This window comes from Glycine max, chromosome 14, assembly GCF_000004515.6.
Source record: "Glycine max cultivar Williams 82 chromosome 14, Glycine_max_v4.0, whole genome shotgun sequence".
NCBI lineage: Eukaryota > Viridiplantae > Streptophyta > Magnoliopsida > Fabales > Fabaceae > Glycine > Glycine max.
The window spans coordinates 46,260,916-46,280,394 of NC_038250.2; the positions used below are offsets into that span (position 1 = coordinate 46,260,916).

A 19,479-nucleotide genomic window follows, 5' to 3' on the forward strand; every position below is an offset into this window, starting at 1 on the left:
TTTGTTACAATTACTCAGCAATAGAGACAACTCGAGGCAACAATGTTTAACACAAGAAAGGTGTGAGACATTGACAAAAGAACGCTGTGATATGTCAGTCACTGGCATTAAACATGTGATTGTGCATCTTAGGCCATCTCCATTGGACGATGCTTGATGAGTTTCTTAGAATATATATTTTTTTAAAAATATTTTTTTGTCGTTGTTGAAGCAAGTAGTTTGCATTGTGAGTTTCTTAAGTTTTGGCCTGAGGATCTTATATAAGCAATCAATCTTCAAAGTTTTTTAAGAATAAAAAATAATTAAATATGCTCTAAGACACACAAAGTGAGTATAATAAGCTTTGACTATTAGAGATGTCTTTAGATAGTTTCTCTAGTGAATATTGGCATCTCGGGCTATCAAAAATATTTTCTCTCAATTTTAGCTTTACAACTTATGTCTAGACCCTCTCCAATGTCTCATTAAGTCTGCAAGGGTTGTTTGTCTTCATTATATTATTAGACATTAAACATACAAAAACATAACTATAAAAATATCCTTCTAGAAGTATAAAAACATAAATATGAAAAGGCCTTTTGGAAGTATAAATACATAATTTTGGATAGGTCTTCATGGAACAAGATCAAGTTTTACAAATTTCTTTTGGGCTGTTTCTCAGCTTAAGAGTCGTCCTATGTATGTTCATGTCTTTTGGGACGTAGAAAGCAAAAAAAGTAGATACAGGAAGTAAAAGCTCTAATCTTGTGTCCGAACCATAATTGACTCTTGGGTTTGGGGTATTGACCCGTTTGAAAAAAAAAATAAAAATTGAGCATTGCTATTGCCCTGACAGAATTGTTATTAACACTATCAAACCTTAGCAAATAACCATTTTATCCTTATGAGTTTTCCTGTCCTCCAACCTTTTTCCCTTCCTCGCTCAGTTCTCCATCATGACACCCACCATTTTCTTTCTTCTCTCACTATTTCCTTTCCCTCCATTTTTAATTGTAATCAAATTAATTATGATACAAATTAATATCATAAATTAATTTGATTACAGTTAATAAAGGTAATTTATATAATAATTAATCATATTACGTTTGTAAATGATAATTTCTAACTAATTAATTCAATTTTAATTAAAAAATTATATTGATTACTATTGAAAATGATAAACTATATCACAATTCATCTTGTTACTTTTAAAAAAGGTAACTTGTAATTAAAATTAATTAAATAGGAGTATAAAAAAGTGCACAACAAAAGAATGATTCCTTTGTGTATATTTTACAAAATATACTACAAAAATCATGTTTTCGTTATGTATTTTTTTGCACCCCTTCTATGCAGTGAAAACATGATTTGTTGTGTTATTTAATGACAAAAAAAAAATCAACCAAATCATAAGTTTGTTGTTGAGCAATACAATAAAATCATGATTTGTTTTGCATTTTTTTACACCCCTTTACACAAAAATATGATTTTGTTGTGTTATTTAGGGACCAGAAAAATGCACAACAAAATTGTGATTCCTTTGTTGAACATGTGTAGTGTGGGAGTGAAAAAACATATGTAGCGAAATCATGATTTTGGCATATAATACATAGTAGAGGTATGTTTCCATGAAAAACACAATTTTGGAAATAAAAAAATTACCCACCTAGGTAGTTTAAATAACAATTGTGGTAGTGAAAATACTAGTTCCCAATAAAATTTGATGTTTGTACCCTCTAAACCAATGAATGATTTTGTTGGTGAATAGACCGATAAATGTTTTACAAAAGAATAAAAATTTAACTTGTGAACTATAAATAGTTTTTCTTTAAGAAAAGCTATAGTGTAAATTTTTTTAAAATCTTCTGGATCAAATGAAAAAAATGGTAAATTAATAGGAATGTTCACAAGCATGGATCACCCATGAATTCAAGTTGATCCAAACTAATCAAAATAATTTGGATTGAGTATTTTTTGTGTTTCGATCAAATTCGACCCAATCCATTCAAGTTTGAATTGAGTTGGGTTTGACTCAAACACAAAAATATTCAATCCAACATGTTGAATTTTGGATTGAGTCACATGTTTTATATCTGAGTTGATTTGTATTAAATTATTATTATTATTATTATTATTTATTTTTATATATAACATATATAATATATATTTTTGGATTAAAAAAATCAATTACTATTATGTTTCAAGTTTTTGTGGTTCAAATATGTTTCAACAAAGAGGGTTGTAGAACATCTATTATGCTTTTCAATTTGATCCAAATTATTTTAGATTTAGTTGAATATTCAACATCACTATTCATTTGACTATTTAACAAATATAATATATATTTTTGAATTAAAAAAATCAATTACTATTATGTTTTAAGTTTTTGTGGTTCAAATATGTTTCAACAGAACTAGTTGTAGAACATCTATTATGCTTTTTAATTTGATTCAAATTATTTTAGATTTAGTTGAATATTCAACATCACTACTCATTAAACTATTTAAGAAACATTAAAATTGTAAAACTATATGTTATAATTTTAGTTTTTGGATTTTTTTGACTTAGTGGCTATGGTGCTCAGTTATTATATTACAAGTTTTAAACCATGTGCTAACATAGTATGTTAGTCTATTGGGTGAAGATGACAATAATATGATTCTTACTCATATCTTTTTTCCACTATTTGACTATATAATACATATAAGTAAATAATGGGTATTCAATTTTAAAAAAATAGTATATAAAATATTAAATTTTAAAAAATAACAAATAAATTTAAACACTTTAACTCATTGATGATCATACTCACATCTAATCACAAAAAGATATACTCATAAAAAGTCTCATATATATATATGCGCGGGTGTGGCAACTTGCTCACCAAAAGAAGAAAAAGATATAAACAGTAAATTTAATTTTTTTTACAACAATAATCTTTTTTTAACAACTATAGTTACCTTGATTTTAAGAAAATCTATCATTAATTCATTATTTCTGATTTTTTTTGGTGAAGATATTTTTTGGGTGCAGGTATCATGATTTCTGATTGGTTGTATATTGACAACATATAGAATTAATTGAACTCTTAAGAGTGAAAGAGAAAATCAACAAGTTGAATGAATTCAACAAACTAATTTGTAAGCCGTTTTACAAAACGGGCTTCTTACGAATTATACTTCCCGTACGTTCTAGATCATTGACCAATGAACATTTCTTTAATTAAATCATTAGCATAATTTGTTTTCTAATGGCTTTAACACAAACTACGTCAAACTCCTTTTTTCTGTAGGTTGTTATCATTTGAATATAAAAAAATAGCAAAAAATAAGAACATGTCAAATACAACCTATTCTAACGTATACCCGTGATGACAAATCATCACGTGCGGGTATAATAATATTGTTCAATCAGAAGCTCTGTGCTTCATCGTTAATACAAGGTAACATGCATTCCAACTATATGTTTTTTTTTTTCTTCCTTTCTTTCCCTTGTATTATAGGCTGCTGAAGATTTCGTTTTACATTTTAAAAAGGGTCCAATAAACCTTGGAGTTGCAGAGATTTGTATTCTGATTATTCAGTTTTCTATAGCTCTTTGAAGGTTCTATCAGAAAAGGTATCTCTCTAGTCTCTCTCCCTCTCAATTTATGTATCTTAATATAAACGTTGTTCATACGTATACAAGTTTTAATTTATTTTATTTTCATACACAGAAGTGACAGAACAAAGAGAGAAAAAATAACCAAATAATTATGTTTAAAAATGCAAAATGAAAAAACTCATTAATTAAGTTAGAGATTGTATTTTTTAACATTTTCTTTTTTGATTCCCCAGTTTGCTGCTTTAATTGATTTCATTAACTTGTTGTTTTAACATCTTTCTTAAATTTACTATAAATATAATTATCCTGCACATATGCGAATTTTTAAAAATGCAATTAATAAAGATATAGAGTTGTTACGCTACCCGATGAAATCTAAAGGTTTTGGAACTGAGCTAATAGTTAAATGAGCTCGAGAATGATAAGGGAGGGAGAGATCGAGAGTGAGAGAGACAATAAATTTCATGAAAAAAAAAATCTGAGATTACTCAGATTAGTGAAAAGTCTAAGGGTTTGTTATTCAGTTAGAACTCTAGCTCGTGGTTTGTTGTGGCATTAAACATAACATATATATTTGAAAATAATATTAAAAATCTGTTGGATGATAAAGAAAACCCACTGCCGAGTGTTTTCAGCAAAAATAATTTGTATTTTTAACCCTTTTTTTATTTGAAAAAAAAATGATAAAGTTTAAAATTATACCACAACTCATTAATTCGAACAAAAAATGAAGTTTTTTATATTGAAAATTTGTTCATCAACTAATTATGATGTTAAAATTTTGTCTTTATTCTTAATTTTCAAGTAATTTGTTTTAATTTAATAAATAATTTATCTGCTTGTCTTAATTATTATAGTAAAATATTTTTATATACTGAACAATCTTTTAAAACTTAAAATATTTTTTCTTTGTTTTATATAAGAAATACACTAATTTGACAGAAATTTGAATCCAAAAAGATTACGAGATATCTTAAATGAATGTCGTAAACATTCTTGCAAATAAACATAAATTGTATAAAAATGACAAAACACAAGTAACCTGTGCATTCTAAATATATGTTATGTATGTGTAGAAAATGATTTTTTTTTCTTAATTTGAACCTTGCCTATATATAAGTCATCCAATTAATCTAGCTATGAATATTAGTGTACATTAACCTACTCAAATAGCTGTACAAAATCCACTTAGAAGAAGCTACAGGACATAATCTTGAGTCCGAAGATTAGTGTTGGTAAATTTAAATTTCAAAGCACAAAATGCATGACACCCTTAATTCGAGAGACTTCTTTACATGTTGCCCTAGTAAATATGTATATAAGAGAGATAGCAACAACAAAGGAATATAGAATTGAAATAGTTTAACATCCCAAACACCAAGCTTAAAGAGTAAGCTTACTCTTTAACATGAATGAATTTTAGTAAGATATGATGTTTATGAACCCTCACCATATGGGTTGCAATTGTGCTATAAGTCTATATATATATTGGATTGTCTGACCAACCTTTTATGTTTAATATATTTTCACTATTATGTTAGTCGCTAGTTTATGCATAACATAATATGCTAAAATATTTTGAGTCTTTTTTTAACTTTAAGATTCTTCAAAGAGTGTTATCCATCGTGCATATATAGAAGTTCAACTTAACATTTTGTCTAATAAAATTCATTAAAGTATTTTCAATCTCTCTTTAACTTTAGGATTCTTCAAAGTGTGTTGTCTATCGTGAATAGATACGATTCAACATTTGTGTTGTTTCAACATGAAGATTTCATGTTGTCACATCATCATAGTTTAACTGAAAAGAGTATGAAAAAAAGCCAAAAAGAAATAGAAAAAAGAGGTAAGTCCAAATAGCTATTTAGCGTACCTCTTAATTCCTGCGTTGTTATCCTACATTCGGCCATAAAATTCAATACTGGCTCTAGATGCTAGCAAGACTTGTTTTCATCATCTTTCTTAACTTACCATGGTTTCTTCACACCTGAACTTTCTCACAAGATATTTGCTCAAATATTGACACTTCCTTATATAGAAGATATATATTAACTGCTAGCACTCGAACACGGCACCAACCTTATTACCTCACGAAATGTCCCAACCCAACTATTTAATTTAAAGCATATTCTTACTATTATTATCATGCCACAAATGGCATACAGTACAACATGTAACGGTGACAACCTGGGAGAAACCATTAGCAAGTTGACACATAGAGTTTCCTAACATGATGGTTTTGCTCAGATGTGTGGCATCTGTCACCATGTCCATTTCCCTTAGAAGTTTTCAAGTTAGCTTTTCTTCATTTATTTCCGCACTTCAGTTTTTAATTTCACTAGTGGTTTGTTATGTGTTTCACAATTCACATAGTTACATAAGTTGCCGATCGCCTAAACCGTTTCTTTATTCCTTTTATATACACACATATTTGTTAAGTATATATTTGTGTCTCTTGTGGTAAGAGATAATTTATAGAACTAGTTCACACCTTATTAATTTGCTTTATTTCTTTCTTTTCCTTAGAGAGAGACAATGAGTGACACAAATAGAGCAACGGAGGAGAAGAGCAAGAGAGGTTTAAAGGAATGGTTTAAATCATCTCAGGTTCTATTGAGCATGATATTAGTGCAAGTGTTTGTTACTGGATTGCAACTACTATCAAGGGTTGTATTAGTTCAAGGCTCTTTCATCTTTTCTCTCATTGCATATCGTTTTATTGTTGCTACCATTTGTGTTGCCCCCTTTGCACTTTACTTTGAAAGGTATGTTTTTCATTCTAGTTATTTGTTCCTCATAAAATTTGTTTCACTCTTAATTATTCAAAGTTTTAAGAAATGATTTGCGTGTAGCCGTAATTTAATACTCATGCGTCAATTGTGTTTGTTCAAAGTTTCTTTCAATGTCAAAGATTGTAATGAAATTACAATAATCTAGCATATATGTAATCTAATACTCAAGATTTCTAACTAGACATGGCAAGAAAACCCGTACCCGTGGGTATCCGTCCGAATCCGTCCCGACTTTGACGGGTAATACCCGAGTTGACCGGGTATGAGTTCGGGTTCGGGTTTTCCCCGATAACCAAAAGTCGGGTACGGGTACGGGTATGAGATTATTAGACTCGTCCCGACCTTAACTCCGAACCCGTCCCGCCACTTAAAATCTTTAGAATTTTTGCATAATTTAATCAAAAGATATATAATTTTTTATTTCTAGTTAATTTTATTTTAGAATTTTTACATAATTTAATATTATTTTCTGAACTATTTATGTACACACACGTTATAATAAATTTATTGATATATAAGTAGTTAAAAATAAATGTTTAACAATCAATTTAGTTTTTTCTAAAATCAAATTTTAATTATTTTTTTTACAAAAAAAAATATATTTTTCTAAATGGTGTGTGGAACGGGATTGGGGATACCCGATACCCGTCGGATACAGGGATGGGACCATAAACTCAAACCCGTCGGGTATCGGGTACGGATATGGGGATATGTTGAGGAGTCAGGGTAAGGGATTGGGAAGACAATACCCGTACCCGACCCGCCTCATTGCCATGTCTATTTCTAACATTATGTTTAACATAATTTTTTAATCTAAAATTTATTTTAAAATTATAATTCATAAGAGTTTTAAAAATAAAATAAAAGTTTTTATGATTTTTATTTTTTTCAAATAAAAGATTATTAGAAAGATAGTAAAGAGGAAATGATAGGAATTATTAAAGAGATAGGGGGAGAGACAAGAGAACAACACGAAAGAGTGAAAACATAGAGAGAAAGAGAAAGAGAAAAAAAAAAGATGATGGGGGACACATAGAGTGTGCACAGAAATAAGGGGAGTTAGATTTTTAAAATTTATTTTTACCTAATTTTATTAAAAAAAGTTCTTCATAAAAAATAAGTTACTTAGTTTTTAAAACCTTTCAGAATGTGTTTGCATTTTTTCTTTTTAAAAAGAAGAAATTTCAAAATAAATGAAGCCAAATTATCTTTGTTGATGTTATGTTCTCATATTAATTCTTCTAATACTTTATAATAATGTTAAATAAAAATATTTTTGTTAACATCAGTTTTGAAGATGATTTCAAACCATTAAAAATGTACTTTATTACATATATTTTTGTAGTTTTAATATGATAAATCTTCTTTCCTAATAATGTTTTCCCTTAGTTGCTTAAAACTAACTCTAAAGACTCAAGTTATAAATATAATCTTCTTTACTACAAATATAAATATAAATAAATTAATATCTTAACACATAAAAAATAATATTATATTCTTTTAACCACTCTTTTAATTCTTGATATTTTGACTTGGAAATCATTTTGGTTGTGAATGTAGAGGCCGCACAAAGGATTTTACTCCGAAGGTTTGGTTTTGGTTGTTCGTTAACGCATTGATGGGGTACACATTCTTTAATTTAGTTCCTCAAAATTGGATTAACCAAATATAGAAGCATTCATTTATAAATGACATTGTGCACTTTTGATCTTAGGAAAATATATAATACTAAGTGTTCTAAAATAAAAAGATTTTATAAAAAGAGAGAGAGAGGGAAAGTAACATTTAACATTTTTCATGGATTCATGTATTTTTAACTGTAATTTTTAATTATTTTTAAAAAAATTATTTACTAACTTTTTTTAACTAGTATCCTTAAAAGATTTCTTAACAATATCGTTATTTTTAAGTACAACGTAAAATGAACTTCTTGAAATGTGACTTTTTTGTAGAGGATTGAAATGTGACTTATGAGACTATATTTGACATGGCTATATATGTTGCAATGTATTGAAACTTAGTGAATTGGTTTGACTGTGATGGGAATAAAAGTCAGTGCCACATTCAAATTGACAAAATATGGATACTACAAAAAAAGAAAAAAATAATAATTAATTGCAAATCAAGTTTTGTTTGATCCTTTGGGTGTGAATTTGTACTATCAAATTTTATATATTTTTTACGAAACTTTACATAGATTTTCATGCAAAATCCTATCATCTACACTTGTTAGTAAATCTATTCTTTGTTATGTTGATAACAACCAATAAATGTTACTTTTTTAAGATGATGAGGCAAAAATAGATGATAATTGAGTCGGTTCAACCATAATATTACACATGCAACCAAAATAGAACCGTTTTTTTTTGTTTTTAAGTTGATGATAAAATAGATAGGTGTAGCTCTTCGTCTAAGAAACAAAAGAAATTACTACTACTTTTATCTCATATTACACACTAATTATTTATCATTTAAAAATATTAATTATTTTTCAAAGCTCACAATTTCATGGTCTATTTGCCTAACACTTGTGATTATCCCTTAGTTTGAATTCCTAAGATAAAAACTAAACATTCTCCCTAAACGACCTTACAAATGAATATTGTTAGCAAGAGCAACTCCATATGAGTTAAGTACTTTGTCTTCATTTTACTTTCAACTATCAATTAGTGTTCTATACTTAATAAATAGTGTGAACTACATGGAATTGTGATTTCAATACAGATACAACATAGGCATTATGACATTGTTTACCTTGAAAGGATTAAATCATATAACTTTTACAAGTGCTATAAAGTGGATATTTATAATAATTGATGGCTTGTTAATATGTTTTTCTAACAATGTGATGGCATCACATGCAGGATGACTTTGGCTCAAGGATTATTCTATTATGGTCTCAAAGACACTTCTGCTACTTATGCTGTCAACTTTCTCAACTTGGTTCCTATATGTACTTTCTTTACCTCTATCATATTCAGGTATCTAGAATTTATACCAGTTTATATGTATAAATCTAACAAATATTTCCTAGCATTATTGCATAACTAGCACTAGTTGATGAATCAATGTAGATTGGAGAAATTGGGGCTGCATACTTGGGCTGGTAGAGCTAAGTGTGGAGGGGCAATTTTGTGTGTTGGAGGAGCATTAGTTACCAGTATTTACAAAGGGAAGAAATTTTATCTTGGCCATCAGAGTCATCATGTTCAAACTGTTGCCACAGCACACGAAACTCACATGCTTCGGGGCACTTTTGTTTTGATTTGTAGCTGCTTCTCATACACAGCTTGGTTTCTTGTTCAAGTATGTATCCTATTCTTTCTTTAGTCTATTGTTTTATAACTTGCTTGAATGATCTGTTATTTTCATTTATAAGAGCATCTTCCCAGATAAACTTATATAATACTAATTAACAAAATCATGATGAATTGTGTTAACTATATCACATCATACATCTAATAAGAGTATAAGATGTGTAATTAAGTTTTTTCAGTTTACTTGCTAATAATTTTCTTCAATTTTGCAACAAAAAAAGGCTTTCATGTGATTATTAATTTATTATCCTTCTCAAATGACTATTTCCAATTTAATAAACAGGTCCAGTTGCTCAAAGTATTTCCACTAAGGTATACCGGAACAATGCTAGCATGCGTTTTGGCAGCAATTCAAGGAGGAATCATAGGTGTTTGCATAGATTCCAGTAAAGCTGCTTGGAAATTAGAGTGGAATCTACAACTGGTCACTATAGTGTACTCGGTAAGATACTCTCAATGCTTTCTAAAATATTTTCTCTTCAATTTAACATCAAATTATGTAATTTTTTTCAATACTTTTATATCAAACAATGACATGGCCCCAAAAAAAATTAATTAGTACCTCTCAAATTTCATCCTTATTAAGTTATGAAAACAGAGTGGTTAGTCCTTGATTCCGGGTCAAGAGATAGTTCAAATTCATCCAAAAAGTCTACCAGACAAATACATAAAAATTTCATTGCTAAGAAATTGCAATTTACAATAATAATTTCATTTATTTACTTTTAGAATAATTTGAAATGGACTAAATGCATCAAGATGTAGCTTAGTTTCTAGATTTGAAAGCCATCAACTATGATTTGATTTGACATTGAACTTTGATCGAGGAACATGAACACTCTAAAGTGATATTATAACAAGTGTTTTTTGTGTGTAGGGAGCACTGGCTACAGCTGCTACATTCACTATATTATCTTGGGCAATTACAATCAAAGGACCTAGTTATCCCCCAATGTTCAATCCCCTGGCTCTTATTTTTGTGGCCTTTTCAGAAGCTATCATACTTGGGGAACCATTAACCGTTGGAACGTATGAATATTTCTCCTTCTAAACATTATACTAATTTCAATGTTACATTATATTCTTACCCTATCTTGACATTCAGTTACCATCACACAATCACTTGGTCAACTTCATTAGGAACTAAGAAGGAACACCATTTATTCTTAACGTAAATTGGCTTTTCACAACTTATATTCAATTCCTTGAATGTTTTTGTGGGTTGCTTTCTAATTGGAATTGGAGTTTCATTTTGGTACTTTGTATAATAAAGATTTACAAAGATTACATATACTACAAAGGTGAAAGTCTAATTTTGATTAAATTATAATACTAAAAGTTCCTAATATGTAGAATAAGTACTAATCTAAGATAGCACCAATCCAACAATGAGTGAAGTCTAAAATAAATTTTAAGAAAAATATTTTATTTTAAATAAGATATTTATATATAATAAAATAATAAGAAAAATAAATAGAATAAAATATAAAATGAAATATAAAAATTTGAAATATCCATATCTCAATTTAAATACTAAAAATTTATTTATTTCTATTTTTGTCAACATATGAGACTTTTTTTCTTTATAAAAGTTAAGAACTTTTTTTATTGATGGATCTACAGTTTGAGGCTTAAAACTTGTTTAATTGTTTTATCCTTAAACTAATCCTAATCTAAAATCTACATGCAGGTTGCTAGGCATGGTTTTGATCATGGTGGGATTATACTCCTTTTTGTGGGGCAAAAACAATGAGACAATGCGTAGGGTTCAACAACTAGCATCTACAAAAATATCAAACATTACTAATTTGTCTATTCGGACAGAATCAATGACCACAATAGTGTCAAGTTCTTCACCTATGAATTCAGTAGGTCTAGCTAGAACTTGAAAAGTTTGACAAAAACTGAAAAAAAAATTACCATGCTAGAAGCTATTCTGTTTAATTTTTAAATTACCATGCTATCTTGAGCGGGAACCATTTCACTTTATTACTAATATGATGATAATTGATGACTTTGTTGAGCTGCATGGTATAATATATAACAAAACCGATCTTCAATAGATGTATATCTTTTGATCCAACTTAAGGCTAACAATAAAACCTTTTTTTCACAAACATGAAAAAGGAAACAACTGGAACTATAAAGAGAGTTGAAATATTACTATCTCATATCCAAATGGCATTTATCCAGTTAGTTGAACAAATTGCATAAATTATTATAAATTTTATGAAATTAAAGTTCAATTCTTACTATTAAAAATATTATTATAACAGAATTCATACCTTAATAACAAGAATAACACAAACTGATGTAGCACCAAAAATTCAAAATAATAGCAATTAGATTTTTTTTATTCCAATTTTTAAATTAGCGATTAATTTCTTGATGTACAAAGATTTGTTTGAAGAGGTCATAATCTCTTAACAAACATTCTTTCATACATACATGTGATATATTACTAAATAACAAAACATGTAAAAGCAAACTTATCCTAAAATTTAAGTTAGATCTCAATAAAACAAGCAAATCTTAACTAGCACCATGCAAACATCAATGTCACATCCCAAAGTTATTATAAGTAAAACAGATAAGTTATATTCTTCAACTAGTTACTAGCTTTTTATTAATTGAAAACATATTTCACGCTTAAATAAATAAACTTTTTTAGTATTTTTATTGTTTTTTTTAAATACTATTTGAAATAATATTTTTTAAAACACTAATTTATAACTTTTAGTTTTTTATATTTTGTTCCATTTATATTTATCAAATTTTTTTATTATCCTTTTTAAATAATTCATGGTTTATTATTTTTTTGTTTTATACTTTTCATCTACTTCAATAACTAATTTTATCGAACACTTATAATTTAGTAAGTTAATTTTTTAGTTAATTTTGCTAAACATAATCATACCATCATAGTTATTATAAGGGTAAAATATATTTTGGGTCCTTATACTTTTGATCAAATTTAAAATTGATCAATTAAGTATGTATAATTTAAAAAATGATTGTTTTAATCCTTATTTAATTCCTCAGTCATTCGTGTAAGGGGCTAAATTCACATGTTTTTCTAAAGTATTGGAGCCAAATTGATCAATTTGAAATTACAATGACTAAAATCAAGTTTGACCGAAAGCATAAAGACCAAAAATATATTTTACCTGGTTAAAAGTAGTGGAATACAACATAACAAGTAATTAATGGTGACAAACTTGGAGAAACCCGTGGCAGTGTGACACAGACTTTCCTGACATAATAGTTTTGCTCTAATGCCTGGCATCTGTCACCATGTCCATTTCCCTAGCCTTTGCAAACTTTCCTAAGCAGTCTACCATTTATCTCTACACTTGACTTTTTAATTTTTCATTCGTGTGGTGTGTATCACATAACTGCTTACATAAACTGTTGAGTCGGAATCATTTCCTTCATCTATGTCTATTTTAATATATTTCATGGTAAGAGACAACAAAGACAACAAGTTAACACTTATTTTCGTTCATTATTTCTTCAATTCTCCTTAGAATGATACAATTAGTCACACAGAGGGTGGAGCAATTGAGAGAAAGAGGATGAACACTTTGAAGGAATGGTTCATTTCTTCTCAACCTATATTGAGCATGGTGTTAATGCAACTTTTTGTAACTGGGTAGCAGCTTCTATCAAGGATTATCTTGGTTAAAGGCTTTCCTTGGTGCACTTATTACTTATCCTCATATTGTTGCCACTATTTGTGTTGTCCCCTTTGCACTCTACTTTACAAGGGTATAGGCTATTCATTCTTCTTGTTGTTTTACTCTTAAATATAGTTTGAAGTAAGAGCAAAGCAACAATATGATGATAAGTAGAGTGCAACGGGTAAAACTTATATACCCTTTCAAAGTAGAGGAAAAATGAATATGATAGATGCCATGCATTAAAGCAATGAAAGCAATGAATAACCCTTTCAAAGTAAGTTTAAACTCGTGCAATGTATATTTTTCTAAGGAGAAGATAAGAGATAATTGTTCGCTTGGTCTGCGATGCTAATCGACAAGTGCACCGAGTTGTGCAAGTAATATAAAATGGTAAGAATCGAGTATCGTATCCATATGGAACTTGTTTCACTCAAAAAATGTATGTTCAGTGAGCAAACATTTATACACAACCAAAAGTGAAGTAAATATCAAGTTGGGTTTTTGTGTGGAAATCTAGTTAACTATAAACTAAATATCTATGGTTTGAGAAATAAAAACAGTCAAGTGAAAAAGTGTTGGGTTATTCTACTGAATCTACCTTGGTGTTGCTATATATTTTTCTCTATTCAATGTTATCTTATTGTTCTTATGCTGAGAAATTATCCAAACCAAGATCCCTTGAGTGAATAGGCCTAACTCTATTTAAACCTCGTTCTTGATCCCTCAACAAACTCAGCCTAAAAGAGTTGCATTAAGTCTACATCATAATATGGACTAGATCGCTGCACTCCATTCTTAGACATACAATTTTCTAGCTTGTTCTATCAAGTTCTAAGGCTTTAAAGCACTTTCCAATGCTAAAAATCCTAACTATACATACAAATGGGTGATCAAGCCACAAGCATGTAAAAATAAGCTTGGATAGAAGCAATGAACACATAAAAACAACATTAAATAGATAGTGAAAGAAAATTACATCAAAGGTTCAACCAAGAGGTTTAGCCTTCCATTACAAGTAATGAGCTTTCAATACAAAGGGCAAATTTTGAGGGAAGAAAATGGCTAAGAATGGTTGAGGATGTCTCCTTCAACCTCTACAACCCTAATCTCACTCCTTTAACCTAGAGTCTCTTGGTGGTTTCATTTCTATCGCTCTAGCTTCTCCCTTGGCTCTGTTTTTCGACTATTGTCTTTACTTTCCGCCAACTTCAATGTTTTAAAAGCTCCTTGACGTTTCAAATTCTGAAGGCTCGCTTAGCGAGATGGCTCGCTAAGCGAAAGTAAGTGAATTTTGGCTTAGCGAGTTAGGCATGTTGAGCGCGAGAAGAGACAAACAACTCATTGGGTGAGCTTGCGGCGTGTTGAACGAGTACATATTTGACTGATCCTCTTCTAGGGTTCTCGGCATACTAAGTGAGTTGTGTGCCTCGCTTAGCGGATGTCACTCACTAAGCGCATATGTCTCGCTTAGCGAGACACCAGCTGCTTGAACCTTCTCTTTTTTTAGAATGAAATTGAAGTGGTTTCAACCTTAATTCACAAAATGAGAGTATTCACTATATAAAACCAAAATAAACATGAAAATATATACAATTCCTACAAAAAAAACCATAAATTGAGGGAAAGATGTTAATTTTATGTAACTATTCAATGCAAAAGTTAGTCGTAAATAACGACTAACAATAATGAAGCAAAATAAGTGCTAACTAGTCTTTGTTGTCTCTTATCACAAGAGAGACAAACATATTAACATATAGACATAGATGAAGGAAAATTTTATGGCTTGATAACTTATGTATGTAGTTATGTGATGCACACTGCACGAGTGAAAATTTAAAAAGTCAACTGTAGAAATAAATGATGGATAACTTAGGAAATTTCTCAAAGGGAAATGAATATGGTGAGAGACGCTATGCATTAGAACAAAACTATTATGCCAGGAAAGTTTGTGTCAAATTGTCATGGGTTTCTCCAAGTTTGTCACACTTGTAATAAGGATATAATATGTTTTTTTACTTATACTTTTGGTCAAACTTGATATTAGTCCTTAAAATTTCAAATGATCTATTTGATTGGAGTACTTTAAAAAAATGTAAATTTAGTTCTTATGTAATAATAATCAAGGAACCAAATAAGGATTAAAACAATTATTTTTTAAATTATATAGAAACCACATTGATTGATTTTAAATTTGACCAAAAGTATATGAATCAAAATTATATTTTACCTTAATAATAACAATGATACTATGTGTTTTACTTATAGTAATGTTGGGTTGGGTTGAAACATTTTTTATGTTTGGTGTCTGTTAAGCTTTACTTGTTTTGACTGAGGTCTCATTTAAATTTTAGGATAAGTTTGCTTTTACATATTTTTTTATTTAGTAATATATCGCATGTATGTAAGAATGTTTGTTAAGAGATTATGACATCTTTAACAAATTTTTATACATCAAGAAATTAATCTCTAATTTTAAAATATAGAGATAAGAAAAAAAATCTAGTTGCTATGGTGTTGAGTTTTAGGTGGTACATAAGTTTGTGTTATTTCTCTTGTTAAGTTCTCAATTTTACAATTGTAATATTTTTTTATTTATAAGAATTGAACTTGAATTTCAAAAAATTTATAACAATTCATGTTTATTGTTCATCCAAATGAGTTATGCACTCATTGGATATGAGATAGTAATATATCAACTCTCTTAATAATTTCAATTATTTTTTATGTTTGTGAAAAAGATTTTATTGTTAGGTCCTCTTGCGTGTAATCACTTTCGATCAATTTAAAAGGAATTATTATTTGTCGCGTAAGTTGACTCTTATTTTTGTGGTCTTTTCAAAAGCTATCATACTTGGCGAACCATTAACCGTTGGAACGTATGAATATTTCTCCTAACATTATGCCAATTTCAATGTTCCATTATATTCTTACCTTCTCTAGACATTCAACTACCATCACACAATTACTTGGTCGACTTCATTAGGAACTAGGATGGAACACCATTTAATCTTAAAATAGATTGAATCTTCTCAACTTATATTATTCAATTTCTTGAATGTTTTTGTGTGTTGCTTTATAATTGGAATTAGAGATTCATTTTGGTACTTTCTATAATAAAGATGTACAAATATTACATATGCTAAGGTGAAATTCTAATTTTGATTAAATTATAATACTAAAAGTTCCCAAGAAATCTCATCTAATTTTGTCCTCCTCAATAATCTGGCTTTGGTATTTCCTTATGATACACATAGAAAAATTATTCATTTAAAATAGCATCAATCCAACAATGAGTACGGTCTAAAATGAATTTGAAGAGAAAAAAATTATTTGAAATAAGATAGTTATATATAATAAAATAATAAGAAAAATAAACAGAATAAAATGTAAAAACTGAAATATAAAAATTTGAAATATTAAAAATCTATTTATTTCTATTTTTGTCAACAAAGTGAACATTCATGTGAAACATTTTTGCATTATAAAAATTAAAAACTTTTTTATTGATGGATTTAAAGTTAATTGTTTTATCCTTGAGCTGACCTTAATCTAAGATCTATTTGCAGGTTGCTAGGCATGATTTTGATCATGGTGGGATTATACTCCTTTTTGTGGGGAAAAAACAATGAGACAATATGCACAGTTCAACAACCAATTCTAGCAGCCGCAAAAATATCAAATGTAATTGATTTGTCCACTCAAGCAGAATCAATGACCACATTAATGACAAGTTCTTCACCTATGAATTTAGTAGTTTTAGAACCTGAAAAGTTTGACAAAAATGGAAAACAAAAGAAGATTGTATTGTAAAATTGATGGTTAGCTTTGGCCTTCATCGCAAAGTGGATAAAGTAGATTAAAATGTTTGACATATAAATTATCCTACTAAAATGCTTGAGATAAATAAAAAGTTATATAAGAAAGTCAAATTTCCTAATTTTTTTTTTATGTATATCTACTTATTTGTAATTCATAAATAGTCCTACAAAGGTTTGTATCAATTAACCTCTTTCTCAAATATTTTTAAAGTTGAATCAGGAGCTTTATGCGTGAAAGTATCCCTATGCATGTTTTTTATTCAATAGACTAGCTTGTTGACTTCTGGGCTAGAAAATGTCATCATAATTTACATATATGCATTCAAAATAGACTCTAAACGTAGAATAAGAGCACCCTAAATTTTTATTATTGAAAACCTTCTCAATTGAGTAAGGAAAAATCACATGATTAGTACTATTTTCAATTTATGAACAGGACTCTCACAAATTAACTCACTAATTTTCTCTCTTAAAAATTCTGAGGTTCTCTCTCACTTTTTCTCTCACAATTTTTTACAACAAACCATAAGGATGCTCTATACTTGATGCATCAAAAGTGAAGACGGAATAAGATTTTTTTATAGAACTATCCTTCTACACAAATTAATTCTATGAGGTTCTTTCCGTCATGAAAGTTTCAACGAATTTCCTCAGTAATCAGTTTTGAAACTTATCCTCCACTCTAATCTAAAAGTGAATCTCCCTCTTTCCCACTTAATTCACCTAGGATGAGTTCGGTTGTGTGAAAGATTAAAGAATAAAAGAAAATTAAAAAATATTTAAATTAAAATAATGGAAAAAAAAAATTAAGATTCACATTTTTTTTTATTTTTAAATTTACTCTTCTTTGAATATAATCCTTCCCCACAACCAAACAAGTACTTATATTATATCCAAGATAATTATAAATTTTTTTCCAGAACCTTTGTATTTTGTAGGGTTTTTGACCCTTGTCTAATTGGACAAATAGATTAAAGACATCTCATTTAACAATGTCACGTGTCAGGGTTTCAAAGAAAAGTTTTTAAATTGCAATGTAGTCTTTTATATTTTAAATTAATTATAACTAAATTGTGATCATTAACATTAATAAATAATTTTAGATGACTAACAGATATAATTAGGGTTTTTGTCAGAAAAATCCCAAAAATTGAATCCCTTGACTTCCCCTTTTTTGTTCCTACCTTCACTAAATTCAACACCCTTTGTATTCTTAAAAAAACAAACAAAAAACCAAACCCATTTATTCTTCCATTACGATGTTACTTTTTACCCGTGAGTGCGATTTTTTAATGCATCCTGCTAAAGCCTCTCATCGGGTTCCAACACTCTTGCTCCATCAATCTCTGCAACTTCACGAATTCCACGTACCCGCTGTCGTGTACATTGATTGTATAATTTTTAATTTATTTAGGGTTTTGGATTTGATTTTGCTTCGACACGTTTGGTTCGAGGGACATTTTCTTTTTTCCGAATCATTTCATATACAGTAGATGTCTATTACTGCGAAATCCTCACATTTCATTTTTGTCGGCTCACGTTTATTTGCAAGCCAAATCCCAATTTTCTTAAGTTCTTTATTTATTTTTATTATTTATTTTTCCACTATGGTATATAGGTCTTCATTTCAAATAGTTTGTTTTAAAACATTCATGCAGTTCACTACCTTTATATAAAGCAACTTATGTTAGTCAAACAACACATAATGCACTAAATAATCCTAAGCACTTTCCATCTAATGATATGTGGACTTATTTAGTTTGTGTGTGTTTTTGTTTTATCCATTCTTCCCTAGACATTAAGGCATAAGTATATATGTGTCTAACAATAATAAAAAAGATAGGCTATATTAGATAAGGTATTTTAATTAACTTTTTATTTTTTATTAATTGAAAAACTTATTTGATGGTTGAATAAACAAGTATTTTTATTATTTTTTGTGTGCATTGGTGTGGACGTTGTCGTTTTGCGTATGCTACAAATCTTTTCATCGTCGTTTATAGTAAAACTTCAAACGTCCCTTAGCACAGGTTCACACACTGGTAACTCGCACGATTCCTTACTCACCAAGTCATTTGCGATCCCCGATTAGCGCCACGTGTCACAATCTCTTTCGACGCTTGTTTTCCACCAACCCGCATTTCCCATTTTGCCCTCCCCCCACCATCTTCACACGTTCGACACGTCTGCTTCGGACACTGGCACAACCGTGTGATTCCGTCGAAAACCGAGGTTAAGAGCGGAAGCGCATGTACGAGGAATTTATAATCTTTTAAATTTCACAAACACT

The 19,479-nt window shown here is 29.1% G+C and overlaps 1 protein-coding gene across 1 annotated transcript; it reads left to right on the forward strand.

The window, feature by feature from the left end:
- The first annotated feature begins 6,085 nt into the window (after positions 1–6,085).
- On the forward strand, positions 6,086–11,670 carry LOC100808825 (WAT1-related protein At1g09380). The gene is made up of 7 exons (XM_014766886.3): positions 6,086–6,347; positions 7,935–7,997; positions 9,239–9,355; positions 9,449–9,680; positions 9,975–10,133; positions 10,569–10,720; positions 11,382–11,670. Exons 1-7 carry the CDS (start codon positions 6,118–6,120, stop codon positions 11,578–11,580), a joined length of 1,152 nt encoding a protein of 383 aa, XP_014622372.1. The 5' UTR covers positions 6,086–6,117; the 3' UTR covers positions 11,581–11,670.
- Positions 11,671–19,479: the final 7,809 nt, after the last annotated feature.

What these genes read in the sequence shown, in the direction of transcription:
- LOC100808825 (XM_014766886.3), top strand. Translation starts at nt 6,118, where the DNA reads ATGAGTGACACAAATAGAGCAACGGAGGAGAAGAGCAAGAGAGGTTTA. An exon ending in TTTACCTCTATCATATTCAG is followed by an intron (nt 9,356 to 9,448) that starts GTATCTAGAATT and finishes GAATCAATGTAG; the next exon opens with ATTGGAGAAATTGGGGCTGC. An exon ending in GAACCATTAACCGTTGGAAC is followed by an intron (nt 10,721 to 11,381) that starts GTATGAATATTT and finishes ATCTACATGCAG; the next exon opens with GTTGCTAGGCATGGTTTTGA.